General features: G+C 40.5%; 1 protein-coding gene across 1 annotated transcript in view; it reads right to left on the bottom strand.

Moving 5' to 3' along the window:
* exoc4 (exocyst complex component 4) overlaps positions 1-22,391 on the bottom strand; it is a 137,285-nt gene that overhangs the window by 70,985 nt on the left and 43,909 nt on the right. The window contains exon 11 of the mRNA XM_030045766.1: positions 11,243-11,339. Coding sequence (XP_029901626.1) covers positions 11,243-11,339 — 97 coding nt within the window. The remainder of the gene's footprint in view (positions 1-11,242; positions 11,340-22,391) is intronic.

A 22,391-nucleotide genomic window follows, 5' to 3' on the forward strand; every position in this document is an offset into this window, starting at 1 on the left:
AACTCTGCACCTCACCAGAAAGTGGCTGAAGCTGCACTTTTAGAAAGCGATAAAAGCAGCGGTATTATTTACAACATGCTGCGTATGTGTGAGTGTGTGCGTGTGTGTGTGTTGTCCTGTGGGGAGGGCATCAGAGAGATAAAAGAATGAAGAAATGGCGGAGCTGTGCCAAGCGACAGGTGGGTGCCCCTCATAGATTCATAGCTGGCTAGTATGGCGCCCAGCAGATATACTATGTAAGAGGTTTTCTTTTTCCCCACACACTTCCTTATTTCACATCTCTTACTCTGCACATGCCAGACCACTCTCCTTCTGTGTTTGTTTTTGTTTCATCATATTTTTTTGTTTCATTTGCAGACCTATCAAGGTCTACAAATATCAAAGTCTTAAGTTTCTTGTCAGTCTCTCTTTGTGGCATGCTGTCAAGCTGCTATTAACCAGGTATATGTGTATATCACTGTGTCTGCAGGTGTATATGTGCACCAACAGGTTGGTATAACACCCAGCAAACATGCTATCTAAGACCCTCTCTATTCCTTGGCACTTTCTCTCCCTCTGTCCTCTCTCATCCTCTTCTCTTTCACCTGTCTGTTATCTCTCTCCTCTCTCCTCATCTTTTCCTTTGTGTTTTCCTTCCACTGCTTCCCATCTGTTCTCTTCTCTGTTGTTAGGTCCTTTCTTCTGCCTTCTTTATCTCTCTCTCTCTATGACCTTTCCAGTGTAAAATCCCCTCTCTCCCTGATCTATAATTCCCAGCTATGCTCCCAGTCTTTAATGGGTGTGGGATAGAAGGAGTGAGCGAGGGAGGGTGCTGTTTACTGAGGAAAATCCTCCTGAATGAGTGAGAAAAGATTAGTAAAGAGAGAAAGAGCTGGCAGAGCAGAGCTGTGCGTCTGTGTGAGCAAGACTTAGGACTAGACATCCATGCTGCATTTTAATACTGTCTATGTGCATACGCTTTTTTGATTAAGGCTACAGATAAATGTTTAAGGAAAAAAAAAAAAAAAAACACTACAGCCCGATGAAGTAAATGATTGAAAGGTCCAACTCCTAGACATATTACTGATCATATTTTTGTTCCTTTAGTCATTGGTGTATTTTACTTGTTCCCATACAACAGAGGTCAGACAGGGCAACTTATACAATAACTCTGAGCACCAGTGTTCCCAAGGCAGCCATTCCAGCAATGTGGTATTCACTCGCCCAATAAATTTCCTCGGGGGAATCAACATCTTAAAAGAGCTATATAATTGCATGACTTCTATGGATCACAAAGACCAGTGGAAAAGAATGCAGGTAACAGGTTGACATACTACTGCAGCACTGCTCTGACAGATGAGCATTAATCAAGCCTGTTTTTCCTCTCTGCTTACCATCACCAACCATCTACCAGTAAAACATGTGAGGAAAAGTCTAGATGACAGACTGTCAAAACAAACCTCATCGGATGTGTGCTGTGCCTTATAAAGTATGCTACTTTAAACAACTTTTGACAAAGTGTGACCAACTCATATATACTCTGATTGTCATCAATTCATCTTTGCAATATAGTTACTTAGGCTACATTTATTTAGTGTCACAAAACTCTCCAGATCAGGTCAATACTGATATAGATATTCCCCCACCATTTTCATATATAGCAATTTCTACGATATATTTAACACTATATACTGAATACTGAACAGTCTAAATTGTAGAGATATACTAGTCACAAGCCAAAAAAAAAAAATGTATGCGACTATCAGTATGTTGTTTTAACACCGAGCATGTTCCCTTGCAGTTATTCAATGATTGGATTTGATATGCAAGGTATAATTGTCTTGGCAGGTGTTTGAGAAATAATTATCATTCACAATGAGCTCACACGCTTTTAAAATATTCTGTTTTCTGAAAATAATGAAATTCAGCACAGCATAGACTTGTCCTTCGAGAAATAATGGACTTCAAAATGTCAGCTCGAATGTGAAAAATAAAAAAATAAAAACGTCCCTCTTGTTGGTGGTCTTGTTTGAGAATTCAACACTGTATGACTCAGCTAAATCAATTGAGAAACCTCAAAAGTTCTTGAAAGATCCTCTTTAGATACTCATTTTCACCTCTAACTCTAACTCAACTCTCTTTCTATTTGTCTGTCTGTGTGTGTGTGTGTGTGTGTGTGTGTGTGTGTGTGTCTATATGTGTGCCTATGTGTGTGCTTGCACAGGAGGGGAGTTAATGAGAGTGTGAAATTAGTGCAGTGTCATGGTGTGTGCCGTTTTCACCACAGGCTACATCGGTGGGAGGCAGAGCCCTTCTGTCCTTCTTTTCCTGTCATCTAGGTTTCCATCCTCTCCTCCTTCCTTTCATCGTTTGTTCCATTGTCCTTCCCTCTCTGTCTCCCTCGAGCGCTGTCAATCTCCGACCTTGTGCCTCTTCTCTCTCGCTCGTCCTTTTACAGTCAAACACGTACACTTGGAAGTTGGAGCTGACTTTCTCCTCTGCCTTCAGTTTCTTTTCGCTGTTGTGCAAACTGTTCTGGGGCTGTCACTCAGAGGCACTCTGTACGTATGTGTATATCTACACAGCACTAGAGGTGACTACTTGTAATGATGCTGTGTGTGCGTATATATATATTTCTGAGTGTGTGTGTGTGTGTGTGTGTGTGTGTGTGCAGGGAGAGGCCTGTGACAGAACAGAGTGACTAATAACTAACAACTGACAATCAACTGTGACAATGAGGATTTTGACCCAGTTCACCTCGCACTCCAACATCAGCTCAAGACAGTACTGCAACACTAAGCGTAGCAGCTGCATCTCAACTTTTATTAGCGGGTGAGCAAACAAACACTTTTCCTACCCCACTTTTCATTTAGGTGAAAATTTGACTTTCAGTGGAAATAAGCTGAGCTTAACAAAATAATGGACTACTTTCACTTGATCAGCGTTGTGGTTATGTGTGTTGATCAGAAGTCACCTTCAAACAAAAGTGTCCATTGATAGCGCTCTTGCGTGTGAGATCGCAAAGGCATAGAAGTGATTCAACAGGCATGAAAAGGATTCAGCAGCTGCTGACTCTGTAGTAATGTTAGTTGGTGCTGCAGATTGTTTTCATGGTTAGCTGTAATGATGAAGCCATGAACAAAGATCCCAATAAGAAGGGGAACATTTTGAGTTAGATAAGGTAAATGTTACACAAATCCATGCCACTGATCATGTAGACCATGTGTTATACTCAAGGCCCATGGGCCAAATCTAGCCCTCGCAAATTTTGATCCAGCCCACATATCAATTTAGGTTCTCAATCAATATTGCCCTGCCAGTAATAGCCGTGGTCTGCACAGTGACGCATGCCCTCTGTGCCAATCCAAACAGACATGGGTGCCTCCACCGCACCAGCAAGATAGCAAGCTAGCTGACACAAAATGGCTCAAAAAAGACAAGTTGATACTGAAGGCAGACAATTTCAAGGGAGGTGGGAGATTGACTACCTCTTTACTGAGTATGAAGAGAGGCCAGTGTGTCTTCTTTGCCATGAGACTATCTCCGTTTTCAAAGTATATAATTTGCATCATCATTTTGAAACCACACACAAGCAGAGATATGAAGCCATGGAACAGAGGCTTCAGAAAGTCGCCAAACTGAAAAGAGGCATGCAACTACAGAAAAGTTTTTGTTTTCTTTGAGCCAAATCTCAAAGTGACAGAGCTGTGAAGGCAAGTTTCATCAAAGCAGAGGAAATAGCCAAATCAGGGCACCAATCCACAAAGAGGAATTTTCTGAAAAACTGTATGCTAAAAGTGTGTGACACCGAATGCCCCAACTAATGACAAGCATTTGAAAACATAGCATTTGCAAGTATGTCACTCCAGGTTGTCAGCAGTGTCAGCAGTTGGAGCAATGTTGTGGCTAAACATTGCTCCAAATTTAGACTAAATTTTAGTGAGGGTAAAATGGCATGGCCATTTTCAGATGGGCCCCCTGGCCTCCCACCTCCAGATATCTGAATGAAAATGGGCTCTATGGGCACCCATGGGTGTCCCGTCCGCAGACATGCCCACCTTATGCTAATCCCATAGAGTTTGGGGCCACAAACCATGCTGTGCCAAAATGTTCTTTTGGCCTATTGTAAAATGGTGAGTTTGTGCATACTGAGGCCAAAACAGCCTTGAAGTTGCATAAATTGGGTTTGACTGGAAAGCTGAAACAGCACATGTAGGGTTTAAACTTGCCTATTCCACCACAGTTGAACATTTTTCATGAAAAGAAATGGTGGTCTTTGTATTCGAGGCCAAAGCATCTTCAAAGTGGTATAATGTGGCTAAATAGTATGTCAACAATGGTGCTTGTTTCGGTGACTGTAAAGTTTATTTGTGATTTTTCAGGGTTGTATGTGCAGCCTGTTGCATTCCAAAAGGCTAGGCTGTATGGGACATGTAAACTACATGAATAAAGAGCTTTTTACAAACAAACGAACAAATAAATAAATAAATAAATAAATGTCCCACACTACCATTTGGTTGTGATATTCATGTCTGTGAAACAGGCTATGCGAAACTGAAACAAAATTTAAGATTCCTTATTTTGTTTGACTAAATCCTAGGATGGCTAAGCAGGCCCTTTTGGGACTTTTTTTAAGGGTTTACATTGGCCAAATTGTTTGTGAGAAGGCTATATTGGACATGCAACAATATAAGATATATATATATATATATATATATATTTTTTTTTTTTTTTTTTTTTTCAAATGAATATAAGCATGTCAATAAACTATATATGTCTGGCCCTTGTGATTTGCAGCTCCCTGTGTGACCCTCAGTGAAATTGAGTTTGACACCCCTGATGTAGACTATCAGTGTAGGGCCAGAGGCGTCAGTGACCCAAATTTGGAGGGGCACACACCCCATTAACTTTTTTTTTCTTGTTTTGACTGACAAGACCACAATGGCTATTATGGCTAAAATATGCGCCTAAAAAAGTCACCCTCTCTCCTCTCCCTTCACATAGTGTTCAACTCTCCACCACGTTAGTTTGCCCACTGCTGGAAAGCTGCTGTGGCAGGATGCTCCATTTGCAGAAAAATAAGACAGCAGCAGGTGAGTCTGTGTTACTTGTCATTTGTTTTCCCACACGGTTTCAAAAAGCGGGTGCTCCCATGTGTGCAAACTGTATCTAAGTCGACATGAATAATTTTAATATAGTTTGGCCTGTTGTTTTCTTCAGAAAAGCCTGGCCAAACTCCATTCAAAATGTTTTGAGTTTAATGTTGCCTTCCTTATCGGAACAGGTACACAGCAACCAGAACATGGCGTAAGACCTCTGACAAATCTTACAAACTTAACATCGTTCACTGACTAGAGCAAAGTTAGGTTTAAATTGAACTTTTGGTATAAAGTTTATATTTTCTTTTTAACTCTTTTTTAACTCTTTTCTTACATCTTCCATAACATCTTCAAAATGTACTTTTTTTCCCTCCCACAAATAGACTGTGTGTTATTTAACAGATACCCAATAGCTTTAGTACCTTTAATCTTAGAAGTCCAATACCAACTCTGATAAGTTTGCTGACATCTTTATGTTTTTCAGTTTGGGTCTAAAAGTTTTTTCAGGAATTTTTAATCACATGATTACACATAATTTCTAATAGCTTTATTAACATTTAACCCAAACCAAATATGAAGGCTGATAAAAAGTAGTTAAAATAACAAACTTAAACATAACTATTAATCTAAAAGCTAAACATTTTGCAAAAATTATTTTTGGAAAAAAAATACATATAAATTTGAAGTTGTTAGGGGGGGACATAAAGCATCTCAAAGCTGACAAACTAAATATAAAACTAACTTGAATCTGGTTCAGCACTGATTCCAATTGCTCACTGATGTTCCAGCCACAGTTGCATATCTGTTTTGATACATACATTTGCTACCCACAGTAGTGAGGGGCGATATGGACTAAAAATTTTATCACGATAATTTCTGGCATTTATTGCGATAACGATAAAAGTGACGATAAAAAATATAAAACAATTCAACTCCATCTTTTTGACTACAAATCTATCACCGCATTCAGTCTTGAGAACCCCACAAATACTGCTCAAAAATAATACTTACTGTAGTCAAATACGCTACTAAACTATACCAATTAAGTTTAAGTAGTACACCTGTACTGCATCCTTTGTAATCACCGCTTTTTTGCAAACTTTGCATATGACAGATGTTTGCCCCACGTCAGACTTATTGTAGCCAAACCAGTTCCAGATAATTGAGCTGGAGCCTCGTTTAGCAACGAGCTCTTCGCTATCAGCCCCGCCTCCCGCCATGCTTGTTATTGTGCTACACATGTGAGCTGCCGGCTGCCAGCGGCGAGTGCGTTGCGCACGTAATTACGTCATCAACAGGAGTTTATCGTTATTATCGCGAGATGACATATTCTTACCGTGGGGAATTTTTTTGACGATATATCGCAAACGATAACATATCGCCCATCCCTAACCCACAGTAGAAATCCCCTCCCAACACACACACGCACACACACACGCACACACGCACACACATGCACACATACACAAAAACAGTAACTTTCATTGTTAACTGACCAACAATTTAGCAAGATAACTGAAAGTGTGGAAGTCTAAGACAGAAATCAATCAAACTAATAATTAGAGATCTTCCTGTTCAAAAGCCAAGGAGGCCAGGCAGAGAGGAACTTAGCCAAGCATGAGTCTGTTATTGTAATGTTATGCCCTTCTGCAAGTAGGTTGATGACTTTGCTCAAAAGTCAATACCAAACAAGCCACATTTATCGGCATGTGAGACTTGCCAAATCTAAACCCAAACCCAGATGTCCGGTGATAAACATTATCGGACAAAAAGTACATAAAAATATTAATATCCACTTTTTACTTTTGAATTGTTGGGCGCAATCTGTCGCAGTGTCAGCAGAACAGCTTTCACAGAGTGATGGTAAAAACTGACAAAGAGATAATATTTTTCTGTTGAGAGCAAAAAGATATGAGATATGTTAAGGGGAAATCAAAAAGGTGCGAAAAATTTCAAAAACAAATGTACTTCCATTAAGTTGGGGAGACAGACTGAATAAAATGGGGGGAAGTATCTGTGTGTATCTAATAACATGCAATTTAAAGCAAGTGTGACCACTCAGTGTGCATTGAATGTGTAAGTGCACACATATACAAAATGACAAGCCCACAAACATTCAGATACTTGCACAGATATAAACAAACAAAATAAATAATTAAACACAGACACTTTTGCGGGCTTGGCCGTGTCTGGCCATCCTTTGGGTATGCATGGTGAAGAGGGGTAGATTAGGGGCCTGTGGATGCTCCTCAAAATGCCAACCTCGGTCAGGGCAAGGGGTGTAAATACCACTCAAATGTCAGCAGGAGACCCCACAAGTCAGACTAAATTGCCTGCAACCTGTACAAACACTCCCCTATGCCTGCACCCTGAGTGTGTGTGCGTGTCTCTTTAAAGCCACACACTCTGACACACTTGGCTGCATTACTATACTTGTGAGGGCATTCCATTAACCTGTTTCATTAATTCACCAACCACATGCCAGTGAGTTTAAACCGCTAAATACCTGACCAAAGCCTTTACCTTAACCCTGGCACTGCCCTTTTCTATATCACATCGATCTGTGTGTAGAAAAAAAAAAAAAAAAAAAAAAAAGAACACTCCCCAGATAGGGGGCATTTTGTCAGTCCTGAGGACATACAGTTCTCACCAAGAGAAGCTAACAAACACAGACATAAACACTCACAACAAGTTTCATCTGTGTTTGGCCTCATCAAAGCCCTGCGACTCAAACACAGTAATCTACCGGTGCTGACAAACACATTCTCTAAAATAACAACACACACAACACACACACACACACTTCTGACACTTGACCATCGATCCGACTGTTGAGACTGTTGATACTTCATGAAGTGAAAAGCTCATTTTCTTCCCTCAGCATCAGTAAGAGGTATGTGGAGGAGAAATCTGTACATTTTATTGATATATTCTGTTATTGTATATAGTGCACTGTAGTATGTACTGATTACTTGAGAGCGGCATATTCCCTGGAGCAGTATTTCCTCCATGATACGGGCTGAGAGACAGGGTTTTCACCAGAAAACACATTGGACACTGGACATGCAGTATATTACTATGTCAAAGACATAACCGCATTCTACAAAGGATCTATTTTGTATTTGGTAAGCTTACTATGATTGCAGCAATGTTAGTTTTAACATGTGTTCCTGTCTCTAATGTCAACACACAGTAAAGTGTTGAATAAATAAATAAATTACTTTAGCCATGGTTTTCCAGATTTCTAATGGATTTTTTTCCATAGGACTCTCTAAAATGTAACAAAACAAGCAAACAAATGCTGATGATACTTACACATATTGTTCAACACAATCATCTGCACAAACCAACACACTTTTTTCAACTTTTGAACAACATACAATTTTTACAGGGAGGAGGCTAACATTAGGCTAGAACAAACTACAACAGTTGCTTGTGCTCCACCATCATCATGCCACCTCTAGTCCCTTCCACCATAACAGCTACTCATCACACTTTCAAGTGAGTCACTAACTTGCTGTCCAATAGTCAAAATTAATAAATGCGCAGTGGAAAAGTAAAGAGACACCAGCAAGCACGAGTTATAGCTATAGAGCAGAACACATGGAGCAGAGCAGAGCAAGAATGTGAATTAACATGCTTGACGTGTAATTATTCTGACAGCTATACAATCAGTATAGTAATTTGTTCGTAACTTACTTTTTTTAAAGCACATAACAGCTAAAAATTTTGCGGCTGGTATGTTACTGGGTGTAATTTATGTCAACAAAATGTCAGACTCACTAAGGCTTACGTTAAGCACAGACCTTTTTTTCTTGCTAAATCAAAAACCCTGTGGGAAAATAAAGAATTAGAAATCGCACCAGGGAACCCATGGCTCCAAAACGATAACTTCCTTCGGGATTTACGGATTACAAACACCCTGCTGTCAAACATGATACAGTTATAACACTGACCTGCAAAATTTATCCATGAAATTTATGTTATTCATTAATAGACTGCATTCCCCATTAAACAACAAGACTTTGTTTGTCTCTCATACACTCAGGGACGTTCATTCTCATACTTGTACAACCCACTGACGTCCTGCGCATCAACACCTGACTGCGTTAGTCATTAAAGCTGCCATGAGTTGCATGGCTGACTGCAGTAGGTGTGGTGATCCATCAGCTGAGTGCCAGCCATTAGAAAACCATCTGCAAGCAACAGTGCTCCACTGGCACAAGCAGTCTGGAAAGGGCAGGCTGGAGAAAGAGGGAATGAGCGAGAGAGCAACACAGATAGAAAGGGAGCGAGTGAGAGGGCCCTGTGTGCTAGGCAGTTTACTGTGATTGATATGAACCATTACAGACAACAAGGGAGAGGTAGGCAGAGAGCTAGTCACCATTTTATTTTCGGTCATTTGTTCAGACAAAAGCTAGGCTAGACCCACAGTAAGCAGAGGGTGCACGTCAACTTGTGTACATGAGGGAGAGTGACACAGAGAAAGAAAGAGATTCATTTTGGGATAAGGACGATGCATTTGTGTTCAGCAATGGGACGCATACACTCACAGAGGACCACCTGCAATGCAAGCAACCATAAAATATAGGTGCACATGAACACACACACACAGACATGCACACACAACTGGAGATCTCCTTTCAAAGAGCATCAATCGGCCAAGCAAATAGCAACCTGACAACTGACATTACAGCCCCTGTGAATAGGGATGCCAGCTTAGCTTAACTTAAAGGACCACTGTTCTTATTATTAAACTGACTGACATACCTCTATTCAAGTGGTTAGCTTGGTTGCCAGCAAAGATATACTCATTGTTTGGCTGCCAGTAAAGTGGAAGCAAATGTAAAAATCAATTTTGCATTTTTTTAACCTGTATTTGTATTAGTCATGCTGGGTTTTACAGTATGAATTTGTCTGAATTCACTGACTGTGAGATCTAATAACTTTGTAAAGCCAACCATCATAAAGAGAGCACCCCTAAGCTAGCTATAGCATGTTGTCAGGCTGATGGGTTGTGTTTAACTACAGCACTACAGGCTGTGAATAATCAAGGCAACTTTACCCTCCAATCATCTGTGAATATACAAGGGATTTTAAGGGAAAAAGAGAATTGCTACACAAACACAAAAGCAAATTTATCTTGCTTTAATGCATTAAAGGAGATGGGCCATGCTGTAAATTCATAGACAAATATGCCGAACACCATTGTGAAGTGGGAGGAAACATCCCTGTTTAATGGATCCATGAAGGTAATGTATCACTGCATGGAAGGCCAATCTAATTAAACTGCTTCACTATTAGATTTACACAAGTCTACTGGGACTCCGATGCTATATAGAAAACTACCAGACATAAAAAACATTACCACCAAAGGCAATCCCTCAGCATGCTCGGATATACTAGGAAACAAAAGTGGGTGGATGTGGAGGGAGGGGTCCCAATTCCTAAACTATATCAACAAAACATTCTGAATTGTATATATACAGCATTACGTCATGTATGATTAAGCATATCCCACAAAGGTTCAAATCGATAGATGGTCACTAAGAGGCTATATAATCCAATTAGCCAATATTTTACTGGTATTGAGTCATGACCAAGCCTTCATGCACTGTGACTGACAGGGCTATCCGCCTTTGAAAAACCATTATGACACTGGGACTGAACAACAGAGTTAAAAGGTTAAATGTACATAGAGAAGCCTTCCTGAATTGTTTAACAAAAATCTAAGAAACTTGGGAAAGCTCTAAGGTTTCAGTCTTATAGGCACTGGAGTGACGGTTGGAGGCTTTACATAACTCATGAGGAGTTCTTGACATATCTGATCTGAAAAAATTATGATGACATAAAAAATCTTAATTTTGTTCTATCATCCCTACAATAATTGCCTTTCTTAGTTTGATCTAAACATTACATTCCAGAGTCTAGTTGTAAAGTTATAAATATTTTCAAGCACGATTCCAGTCTTGCAATCCTTTCCAGTTGTCAGGAATCCAGGTTATTTGGACGCAAAATCTCACTAATCACCGATGATTAGATATTACAGTCTTCCTACTTGTTTGTGCCCCTGAGCACATTCTCAATAAATCAAATCCACCTTAACCAGTTGAAAAACCTGAACCATATTCAAATAGATCTTTGTGTATCAATCAGTGCTGTACCTGAGGAGAGGCTGGAAGATCACAGTGATGTTCCTGGCTCCTGGTTTACACACAAACTTCATTTCTCCCCCTTCAATCAGGTTGTCATCTGCTCCACCTGGAACACAGGAGACAGGACTTCACTGAATCAGACATAGAAAATTGGACTTCTATTTAAAGCAGTGTTAGTACTAGTGACTGTGTCTATTGTACCATGTGTATACTGTGCAAGCCAGCATGTACATACATAATATATACTGTATATATGACGGACCAGTGGACCAGTCAGCACAGGTTCAAGGCTTATGTTAGTAAGCATCACGCTGCTGAGGTGTCCATGAGAAAGATCCTGAATCCTAACTATCAAGAGAGATAATTCCCACTGGAGCAATAAATTATCACATTATTAATAACAAAATCTTCTATCTTCTATCTTCTATCAGTCTATCTGCATGGGAGTAAACATTCAACCATAATAAACCCATCACCCGATCAGTTCATCTCTCCATCACGACTCTACAAGCTTCCCACACGCTTACACTCCTCCATGCCCCTGCACCACTGCGTGGGTGAACCCCACGACTAACAAGGTTAATCAGAAAATCATTGCCATGTAACATGCTCAGACGAAGCAAGGGAGTGAGACAGTGGGGAGAGGGAGGGTGAGGGTGGAGGTGGAGGTGTAGAGGGAGGGAGGGAGAAGGGGGAGAGGGTAGATAATAGGGGAGGGAGAGCGAGAACACTGTAGCTCATTACCTCCACTCATCCTGAAGTAATCAATATAAGTGACGGAAAAGAAATTGCGTCTTGCTGTCAATACAGCAAATGCCAAGCAAAAGGGGATGTTGTGTGTGTTTTGCATGTATGAGCATTGTGACATTGCGAGTACTAAGCACCAATGAATGTATGCACACATTCAAGTTCACATTAGTGCTCACAAGCAAATTGTGATGGGTTGATGAATATGAATAGTAGATAGGCAAGGCAGCGGCATTCTCAATGCAGTAAGGACAATGTTATTCATTAGGGTTTGGGTTTATGGTTAGATCCTGTGCCACTCAGCAGCATTACATCCAGGAGACTGGAAAAAGCAGAAAATGCAATAAATTAACTTGGAGATTCAAAACCAGAGCCCTCTGATTAACTTGCAGAAAAATAGTTACCATCCTAGATTACAGGAGGAGTCTATAAGAATTGAACCACGATATAACGTGGATTTTAGCCCCCTGTTACACCTGTTCTATAGTCTGCGAAGCCAGATGTGGTTCTAAGAACTACTTCTGGGGACTTTGATCTTAAAAGTGGTTGCGGATGCAACAGTGATACGGACTGGCTGCTCTTCAAGAACCCACCTATTTGAGATATAAACTTTCACTCCTATTAAAACATCCTGAGTAGAAGCAAATGTGTTTTTAATAACAGACAACAATGCAAACGCTACCTTGCTAACTTCATCTTCAAAGTGATTATTTTCCTTGAAAAAAACATCCAGTTTCCAGTTTTAAGTATAACATACATTTGGAACATCATTATTTCAACCCACGTTTAAGCAATATCTCTATATAGCTATTTCTAGGACTGGAGTTGAGTCTGTTCTGGTCAGGAGAGATGGTGGGTGTGTATAGAGTAAGTGAATAGACACGTTGGAAAGAAATTATTCCAGATAGTGTGATCAAAGCTACTTTGATACAGTTGAGGATTGGGCAAAGGTGTGTGTATGTGTTGATGGTGAGATTCCACTTAGGCACAAAGCCCTGGCCTGCTGCTATCCTCTATCTATCTCATTTCCATGACCAAAAAGGCCTTGCAAAGCCTGTGTGATATAACACAAGGACACCTTGCCATGGTGTGAAAGCCTGTCCCGCATTACCTGCACACCCTGCATAGCCGTGCATTCAAATGCATATCAACCCATTGTTCCCTGTGCCTGGCTCCATAATACATTTCTAATGGAACAAGTTTCAATTGAAAAGCATGGGAGACAACACTCTCCGTATTTTCATTAAAATGACAAGGGAAGCTTTCATTCCATCTGAAACTTTCAGATGGTGGGTTTCTGATTCTGATCTGTTGCCATGAAATTTGCCCGCACAGTAAGCCTGCGTTCTCGTCGCTAAGTGGAAACTGAGATGAGGTCCAATTCACTCAAACTCTCTGTCTCTATCTTCTCCATTTATTCATCCTTCCTTTGGTGCCAATTCAATTAAGACTCAATTACAGGCTCCTAAACAAAGCTGCTGCCAACGCTCTCCCCTGCTCAACCTCCCTCACACTCTCATATTCTGTCTTTCATGTTGTGCCTCTGTCTCTCTCCCTCTGTCAGTCACTCTTTCTCTCTCTCACTCTCTCTCTCTCTTAAAGCATCAAGGTGGAAAGAGTTGGCTAAACTTTTGTTTCCTTGTCATCTCATCAACTTGCAAACATTCAAGCTCCTGTGAATGACATCAACAAGTCACAGACTCTGGAGAAGTTAGCGTTACTTCTTCGCTCTGAGAGCCACGTCTAACCAGTAACTACACACACACACACATACACACACAAATACGCACACAGACACCACACCAAACTGACTACTGTGTGTGTGTGTGTTGCCAATGACAGTGACCAATTTAATTTCATGCTCTAAACATCTGCATCAGTGTCAGACAAAGGAGCGAGGGAGAGACCTCATTGATCCGTGGGGCCTGGGACCAGCTGCCAACAGGGCATAGTGCTGATGAATATTAAATAGGCCAGCGTTAATATGCATGGGATTCTTCAGAGTTGTCTAGACGTGACAGGGTTGCTCCGGTTGCAGGTCAGGATGCCACCAAACTGCTGCCAGCTCTCTCTCAACGTAATGTGTGGAGGTGTGCTTTTGCTTGCAAGAGCTTGTGTGTGTGCGTGTGTGTGTGTGTGTGTGTGTGTGTGTGTGTGTGTGTGTGTGTGTGTGTGTGTGTGTGCATACGCGCGCATGTATCTGCTTGAGTATTCGTCACTGTTGTTGTTTCTATGCATGTCTGTGTGTATGTGTTTGAGTCCCCTGGTGTGTGGTCTGATCCAGGATTAACGCGAGGGGTGTGTGGAGGTGCCTTGCCCGGCGGGACAGCAGCTGACGGCTGGAAAGGAAAGAGTGACACATTCTAATGTGGCCAAATCTGCCTGAAATCCCCCTTGAGGACTACGACTCCTTCTGCAACACACACACACACACACCTCCACAGTCACAGCATATGGCTTCCAGCCGTGTGCACATCCATTGATAAAAGGAACTGCATGCACACAGGGGCAAATGTGTATACAGGCATATACACATACACTGTCTTTAAAGACACACAAAAATGCACACACACACACACACACACACACACACACACACACACACACACACACACACCCATACACTGACACCCCTCCAGCCCCCTATAGTGCCTTAGCATGCACTCGCCAGCCCACATGTAATCAAGTCAGGCAGTGACTTAGTGAAATTGCATTAGCCACACTTTCCTGAGTTTGATGAGAAATGGGTTTGATCCTGTGATGTATTCTGGCCTTGCCCAGATCTAGGCAGGGAGAGAATGGACGTGTGATGCCTTCTTTAACACACTCCTACGTCTCCCAGGACCAGCGTGTGCTTCAGTATGCGTGTGTTTGTGTGTGGGTGTGTGAGATGAGGAAATCCAGACAGACCAGCACAGCACAGGATCAGTCATAATCCCTAATTTACAAGTTGTGTGTGTCTGTTTGTTATGTGTAGCCAAGTGTAAATTTGTGCATGTGTGTGCACATGTACAAAAGGACAGCAGCAAACACAGACGGCAGTCCAAACACTCATAATCCCCCATTGGGAAACGTGTGTGTGATGTGTCTGTGTATGTGACTATTCACACACACACATATATATACATACATACACACACATATACATACACACACACCCACACACACCCACACCCACACACATACACACTCACACACATATGTACATAAATATACACACACATATACATATACATACATACATTCTCTCCTTTACAGTCAGTATAACAAGCTTTGTGTGTGTGTGTGTGTGTGTATGTGTGTGTGTGTGTGTGTGTGTGTGTGTGTGTGTGCGTGCGTGCGTGCGTGCATGTGTGTGTGTGTGTGTGTGTGTGTGTGTGTGTGTGTTGTGCGTGTTATTGGAAAGGTCAACTCAAAAAGATCAAAAACACCTGTGATCGCTCTCTCCAGGTTCTGATTGGGAATGGCAGGAGGGCGGGCTGGGTGACTGGTGTGATGGATAATCCTCACACACAGATATACACACAAAACCACAACATACACATGCACACACACATTAAAAAAAAAAAAAAAAAAAAAAAAAAAACAGGTTGGCTGTACTAAGCCTGAGAAATACTGTAAGACAGCAAATGTAGAAGCAAATACTAGTACAGACACTAACAGACATGTTTGCAAAAAGACACTTGTGTGTTCATACAAATTGAAATTTTAAGGGGTCAGATGCATTCAAATGTGTACGTGCATGTGTGTGTGTGTGTCTGTTCAAAATGAGACTGGCAGTCATCTGCATACACACACAGCAGAAACCTGCTGATTTAATAAGATCAGGGTCCAGTTCAATAATGCATGAATCTCTGGTCAGTCCGGGGCATCCCATTCCACTCTGAAAGTCTTCATGTTTGATTGGCTCCTAATGAGAGCTTTCTATTATTAAAATTAATTTGACGGGGTGGTATCTGCTGCTCCACCAGCGAGGACACCAATTCAACCCCTCATCCGAGAATAACTGGTATAAATAAATGACAATATAAATAAATAAATTCAGGTGTAAATTGAGTTGGATTAATTATTAAAAGTGTCACTGCGGCACACAGTGTGTCTCCGTGGTCTTGGTTTTAATGAATGCACATCTGTCAGCGGTGAGATGGCGACAATGCACTCCAGTACCAGATCGGTTATTAATTACGCAGAATGTCTCTTTTGAGACATTAGGAAGTACGTTCCTAAACAAAGGACATCTTTGAAAAAACTTTGAACAGCTGGAAATGTATGTTGTTTGTCTTTCCAAAGGTCAGGCGTGTCAGTGCAGTTTCAATCTGCCGACAGTTGGTGGCAATGTTTTGAACTGGAAAAATGTGAAAATTTGCTTTGTGTAGAAAATACCAAAAGCTGAGATCAAACACTGCCCAAGCTTTAGTCTGCATGAAAGTAACAGTGCTATACATCTACATTATGCCACAAAGTTACTCTACATCGTGTTCAGTAACACACAGATTCACAGTCGGGATACATTAGTCAGAATCCTAATTCCAAACAACTATAAACAATAAATCAACTGCATCAACCTGCAGAGGCTCTTCCAAAATTTGGAAAATTAAATAAGAAATGATTTAATTGCGTTTTCACCACCTGTCCCTGCTTCTCCAAGTGAATACATAAGTTAAAAATGCAATTTAGATCCCAATAAGATTACATGATTTATAGCCAATGGTGGATCTAGGGGGTGACATGGGGTTGCAGCTGTAACCCAACTGCCGACCACATTTTGGGCAATCTAATTTTAAAAATACATGTTTTTGCTGGTCAGAAATTTAAATTTAATAAGTTGGATATCCATGTTCAAGTGAATGCAACATGGTGTGCAGATACCTGTGGACAAATTCAAGAGGGTTGAGACTATGTGTCTCTTAACAGTCAATGGCTTTGGTTGGGCTTTGTCAGGTCAAATCACATTTATTTATGTAGCACATTTAAAAACAAAAGGAATTGACCCATAGTGCTTTCTATCATGTCATGAAGGATTTAAAATACAAATGTACGAGATTGAAAAAGTAATACATAAAATCCAAGACTAAAATGGAAAACACATTGAAGAGAAAGAGGTGAAAAGTAAAATCAAGTATTGAAATAAGAACTAAAAGAAAAGCTTTGCATGAACAGATAACATTGTATCATTAGAATGGACACAGAACATAGATTAGCTGATACACTGTATGTACAATGTATAATTTCATTCAAAGCCTATAGACAGAGAAAGCCCCACCAAGGCCACTGACTACTGTGAAACAGAAAAAAGAGAACAGCACAGTATTTTGAACATCGAGGGCAGTGCTGCGCGGGCTAAACTCCAAGTATTACCAGACTTGATTTTATGAGTAACTGGACTATTAGTGTTATTGTTATATGGCACATTCATAATGAAGACATAGTTATAAGATGATGTGAAACTGATGGTTGAAAAATTATGGCAATTTCAGAAGAGCATGTGCTAATGGAACTATGTGCTGTTGACTGGTGCAATAACCAAAGGAACAAAAGTTATTTTTCCCCTAAATAGTTCCAGGGGGAGCCAGGGATCAAACCAGGAACTTTCTGACCACCAGACAACTGCTCTAGCTCCTGAGACACACCACCCCACAATAATTGTATGAGATTCAAAGAAAATCCAGCAGAACCATGCATACTCCAAACTCGGAGTGTATAAAAACCGTCTTTACCTCAAAGGTGTGTTGAATCTGTCAAAGATCTGGGAGACATTATTAGTGTGTACATGTGTGCATGTGTACATGAAAGGGTTTGGAAAACTGGGAGAAGTGTCAACACACTCCTGATTGGACCCAGCAGGGAATCAGACAGCAGACATGTGTTTCCTGTTCTTCACCTGATGAACCTGCTGCACTCTGGGATGGTAACAGAGGTGCATGTGTGTGTGTATGTGTGTGTGTGTGTGTGTGTGTGTGTGTGCGTTTGCCTGTCTACCTTCCACTGTAGTTGCTTCTGTTCTGTTGTGCTCTGTCTCTAGCCTCAAGCCTCCCTTGCCCTTGTTGCACCCTTCCTTCCCTTCTTCCCTCCCTCCCCCATCTTCTCCAATCAGCAGGTCTGAGATTAAAGGTAAACACAGGGGTGACAGTCAAAGCCGCCGATGATGACAAGACCAATGCTGATTAAAATTAGCCCTGGGTTGGTAAAGTACACACAGCTTTCTCACTCTCTGTCTGTGTGATTTAGCGTCTGCACTCTGTCAACTATTACATCCTCATTCTATTCTCCTCTCGTTGTCCTCTGCCTCAGCAACACCCAGTCATTTCTATTTTTTTACCACTTCTGTTGTCTCATCACATTGAATTTTTTATCATCTCTGTATGACACCTAGCCAGGGTGTCAGTCTATATATGCAGCACTTTGTGGTAACTTACAGTCTATTCTGCTGGCAATCACAGTAGATTTCTCATGGTCTTAATCATGTGGTCTTAATCAAACACAAGAGTAATGAACTGCTTTTGTAAATGCAGTGTTTCCTGTGGAATTGTGGGAATAATGTTGGTTCTGAAACCCAGGTTCACTCTGGAGCCCATTCCAAGATCAGTTCTCATAGGTGGTGAAAGCTTGTTTTTTAGATAAATATTTATTTGTTGTCCCCATTTTACTAGCTGTGGATGAACACAACAGCTAAATGAATGTAAACAGAAACACTGATAAAACAGAAACGCTTTTTTCAGTGGGGGCTTCCAGGGGGTCCTCTGCAAAATAGTTTAGTTTCACTAATTAAATTTAACAGAAAAAAAAATGGAGAGATTATAATTATTTATGTTTTAATCTCACCACTTTGAATCTAATTATTAGTGTTCTAATATGACATCTAAATAATTTAATACTTGACACAAACCTAAATATCTATTCATATCAGGGTCCCAGGGCAAAATCTCTTCATACAGGGTATTTGTGGCTAAATGAAAGTCAACATGAAGGTCCAGAACATGACAAAGTTTGAGTACCGCTGTAATAGGGTGCAGCGTGCATTGCACTAGCACTGATTCTACAAATAACAAAGCCACCCCTTTCCAGTGGGTAAACATACCCATAACATCACAGCTTTGAGGCAAATGTTGGCAGTTTTAGTATCAGTGATAACCCAATATAATACAACTGCTTTGCCAGCTCTTTCTTCAACAACCTCCTCTGTGTCTTCTACACCACTATCCACCACTCTTCTATCCATCAGTTCCCTAACCAGGGGCTTGGTTTGTTATGCTACAATAAAAACCTGATATTACTGTAACAAGCCACAGAACATTTCCCATAGTATCTCCCTGCTCCAATCTCATTTCAACACCACAGCTAATTCAATCACTGGGCCCAGCGCAAATGAGAACATCGTGCCTTCATCTGTGTGTACGTGTGTGTGTGTGTGTGTATATATGTGTGTGCGTGTGTGTGTGGCTATTAGAGGAAGACGGGAGGGGAATCACGTATCTAATGTTATTTTAAATATTATCATCATCCTTGTTGAAATGTATGGCAGGGAAAATTGAACATGATGTGTTCAAGCTAATAAACACACTATGGCTACAATAAGGTAAGACTTCTGCACTGGTGTGTGTATGTGTGTGTTTGAGTGTGTGTGTGTGAGTGTATGTGTGTGTGCGTGCACCACAATATGCAGAATATTCACTTTCATGCTGAACACAAATAAAGGCTTTTCAGTGTAATAGCCTGTCATGTAACAGAGGTACCTTGCATTTTATCTAGAATCCCAGTTATGTCGCTGCTGAGCAACTGAAAAAGCTCTGGCACAAGAACAAGAGGAGAAACATGTCATTTTCCAGATATGGGGTTTTCAGTGACAGTCCTGTGATGCACAGAACGTGTGTCTATGGCCTCAACTGCAGCATGTCATACATGTCATATGATCTAACTTACACTCATATCATATGTAGTATATACACAAAGATGGCATGTTATACACATGTCAGGCCAACATGAAAGCACTCATCAATCCTGGGGTGACATGTCACTTTCTCAGCACACACAGCATTGTGGGTAATATCCCACTAGGAATAAGGACACTATCAAACTGAACTGTTGAACCTGATGATATTCTATATCCAAAAAAAAAAAAGACTTCATGAAAAGGGCTTACCCTTTCTTTCTTCCTCTTTCCTTTGCGTTAGAACGGGTAAATGTCAAAACCTGCAAGCCAGAATTCCCTTGAAGATCAAGAGGTGGTTCGTATATTGTATTTGTAAAACTTAAGCTCCCTCAACTCTGGGGATGCATTAAGAAAAAGGACGGCCCTGGAGAGACTTACAACAAAGTTGTGAATTATTAGTGAATACAATATTAACTCATATAATTCATGCCTATCAATTTTAATCTGTTGCAAAACTTCCAACAAGCAAGGGCAACCGTTTGTAAGAAGGAAATTGGCTCCATGGAGACTAGCCAGTTATATTCATTTTCACTTTAAAGCTAAAAGATTTAATTTAAAGTTTAAAAGATTTAGGGGACTTTGACTTTATGAATGAATTAAAGGAGACTGACTCATTCAAGTTATTTTGTCTTGTCCTATTGCTCTAACAACCTAGAATATAAATAGTGGATTTCAGTCTACACCACAGAAACCATTTGATTAACATTCAACAGATACAGGTCCATGTGGTTAAGCAGGGTGACACATAGTACATACTGCAAGTTGTTTACTTTGACAGGATTTAATTTTCTCATTATCTGTTTATTATGAATATTCCATTTTTAGACACCTAGGCAAAGACTCTTCCGTGTGTAAATATGTCAATCTCCAATTACGGTAGAGCAAGTCAGAAAAGAAAAGAAAAGAAAATGAGAAAGCTGAGCATGAAACATGAAATTATGACAGAACGTCGCTGCAGAAGAAAAAGAGTAAGAAGGAGAGAGACAGGAAAGGAGACAGAGAGAGGTCAATCACAAGTGAGCATGTGTCTAAAACAACCCAGCAATATAATCCCTTAATAATTATTGACTTCTCTTCCAAGGAAGTTCAATTCCATCTGTGGTTCCATTTATAAATATGATAAATCATAATTGCAAGGTCGGCGGAAGTCAAGTATTGATCGCTGTATGAGATGAGCGAACGACTGCTATCCTTGAACACCAGCAACAAATGAAGAAGAGACTGAATGGCTGAAAAGGCAAGTGAGTGATTGTATATTAAAAACAGATTTAAGAGCCTTGGTGGATGCCAAACTGTGTCCAAGAGTAAGACTAAGGAATCTGAGAGAGGCAGTTAAAGGCCCCTGGTTAGTTTTGATGAGAATATACTGTATCTAAATAAGTAAGAAAAGAAAGTTTGATTGAATTGAATTGGAGATAGGATGACTTTGGGATATTTTGATCTCAGGAGAAGTTCCAAGCCTTTCTCAAAACAACCTTAAGTCCACAATTAGGGAGATTTTTGGTGGCTCATGGTACAGCACACAAGCTAAATCTTTTTATTTCTCATTGGAACTAACTGTATTTGCAAAACACAAATTCATAACACAGTCCATCATTTCACTGTGTAAGCTCTTTTTAACGATGAAAAAGGAAGGAATTCATCTCACACATGCCTACAACTGATTAAAATTAACAAATTATCATATGAGGACTACACATATGCCAAATGGAATCGGGTGCTAAACTTTTTTTTTTTTTTTTTTTTTAATTCTACTAACAGAATGTTGTCTGGATTTTATGCAAGTTCAACAAGACGTTAAATATGATTTAAACTTATTTTGTCTAAATTATATAACATGTTGAATCATCCCAGTCACAAGTATTAAAAGTATTAAGGCAAAAAACAGAAACAGTTGGCTTAACAGTGTTTTCTGTAGCCATGGCCACTGCATTTTTGGTGCAAGTTTATTTTACTGGCCATTTGGCAACAACAGTGGTGGTACAGGTCTAAGATTTTTTTGTGTTACAGTTTGTAACAAATATAGAATGGGCAGATTATGAAATCTGATCAAAGTATGGGAGAAAATCAGGAGAGAATGAAACTCTGGGAGAGCAGTGAGAAAATCTTCCAGGAGAGAATGAAACTCTGGGAGAGCAGTGAGAAAATCTTCCAGGAGAGAATGAAACTCTGGGAGAGCAGCGAGAAAATCTTCCAGGAGAGAATGAAACTCTGGGTGAGCAGTGAGAAAATCTTCTGGGAAAATCTGGATAGTTGGTAAGTGTGCTCAAAAAGACAATACATGCCACCACCAACAACACAATGCCCGTTTGGAGTTAGTGTCCAGAATCAGACCGCAGAGGTAAGCTGTTACACTGGGTAAGAATAAGCCCTTACTCCCTCTTCACTCTATAAAGCAATGGCTTTGCTTCACGCACGCACAAACAAGCATACACACCTCTCTTTGAACGCACGGCTATCAACATCTGCCAGCCCCACCCC

This window comes from Myripristis murdjan, chromosome 23 (genome assembly GCF_902150065.1).
Source record: "Myripristis murdjan chromosome 23, fMyrMur1.1, whole genome shotgun sequence".
NCBI classification, from domain to species: Eukaryota; Metazoa; Chordata; class Actinopteri; order Holocentriformes; family Holocentridae; genus Myripristis; species Myripristis murdjan.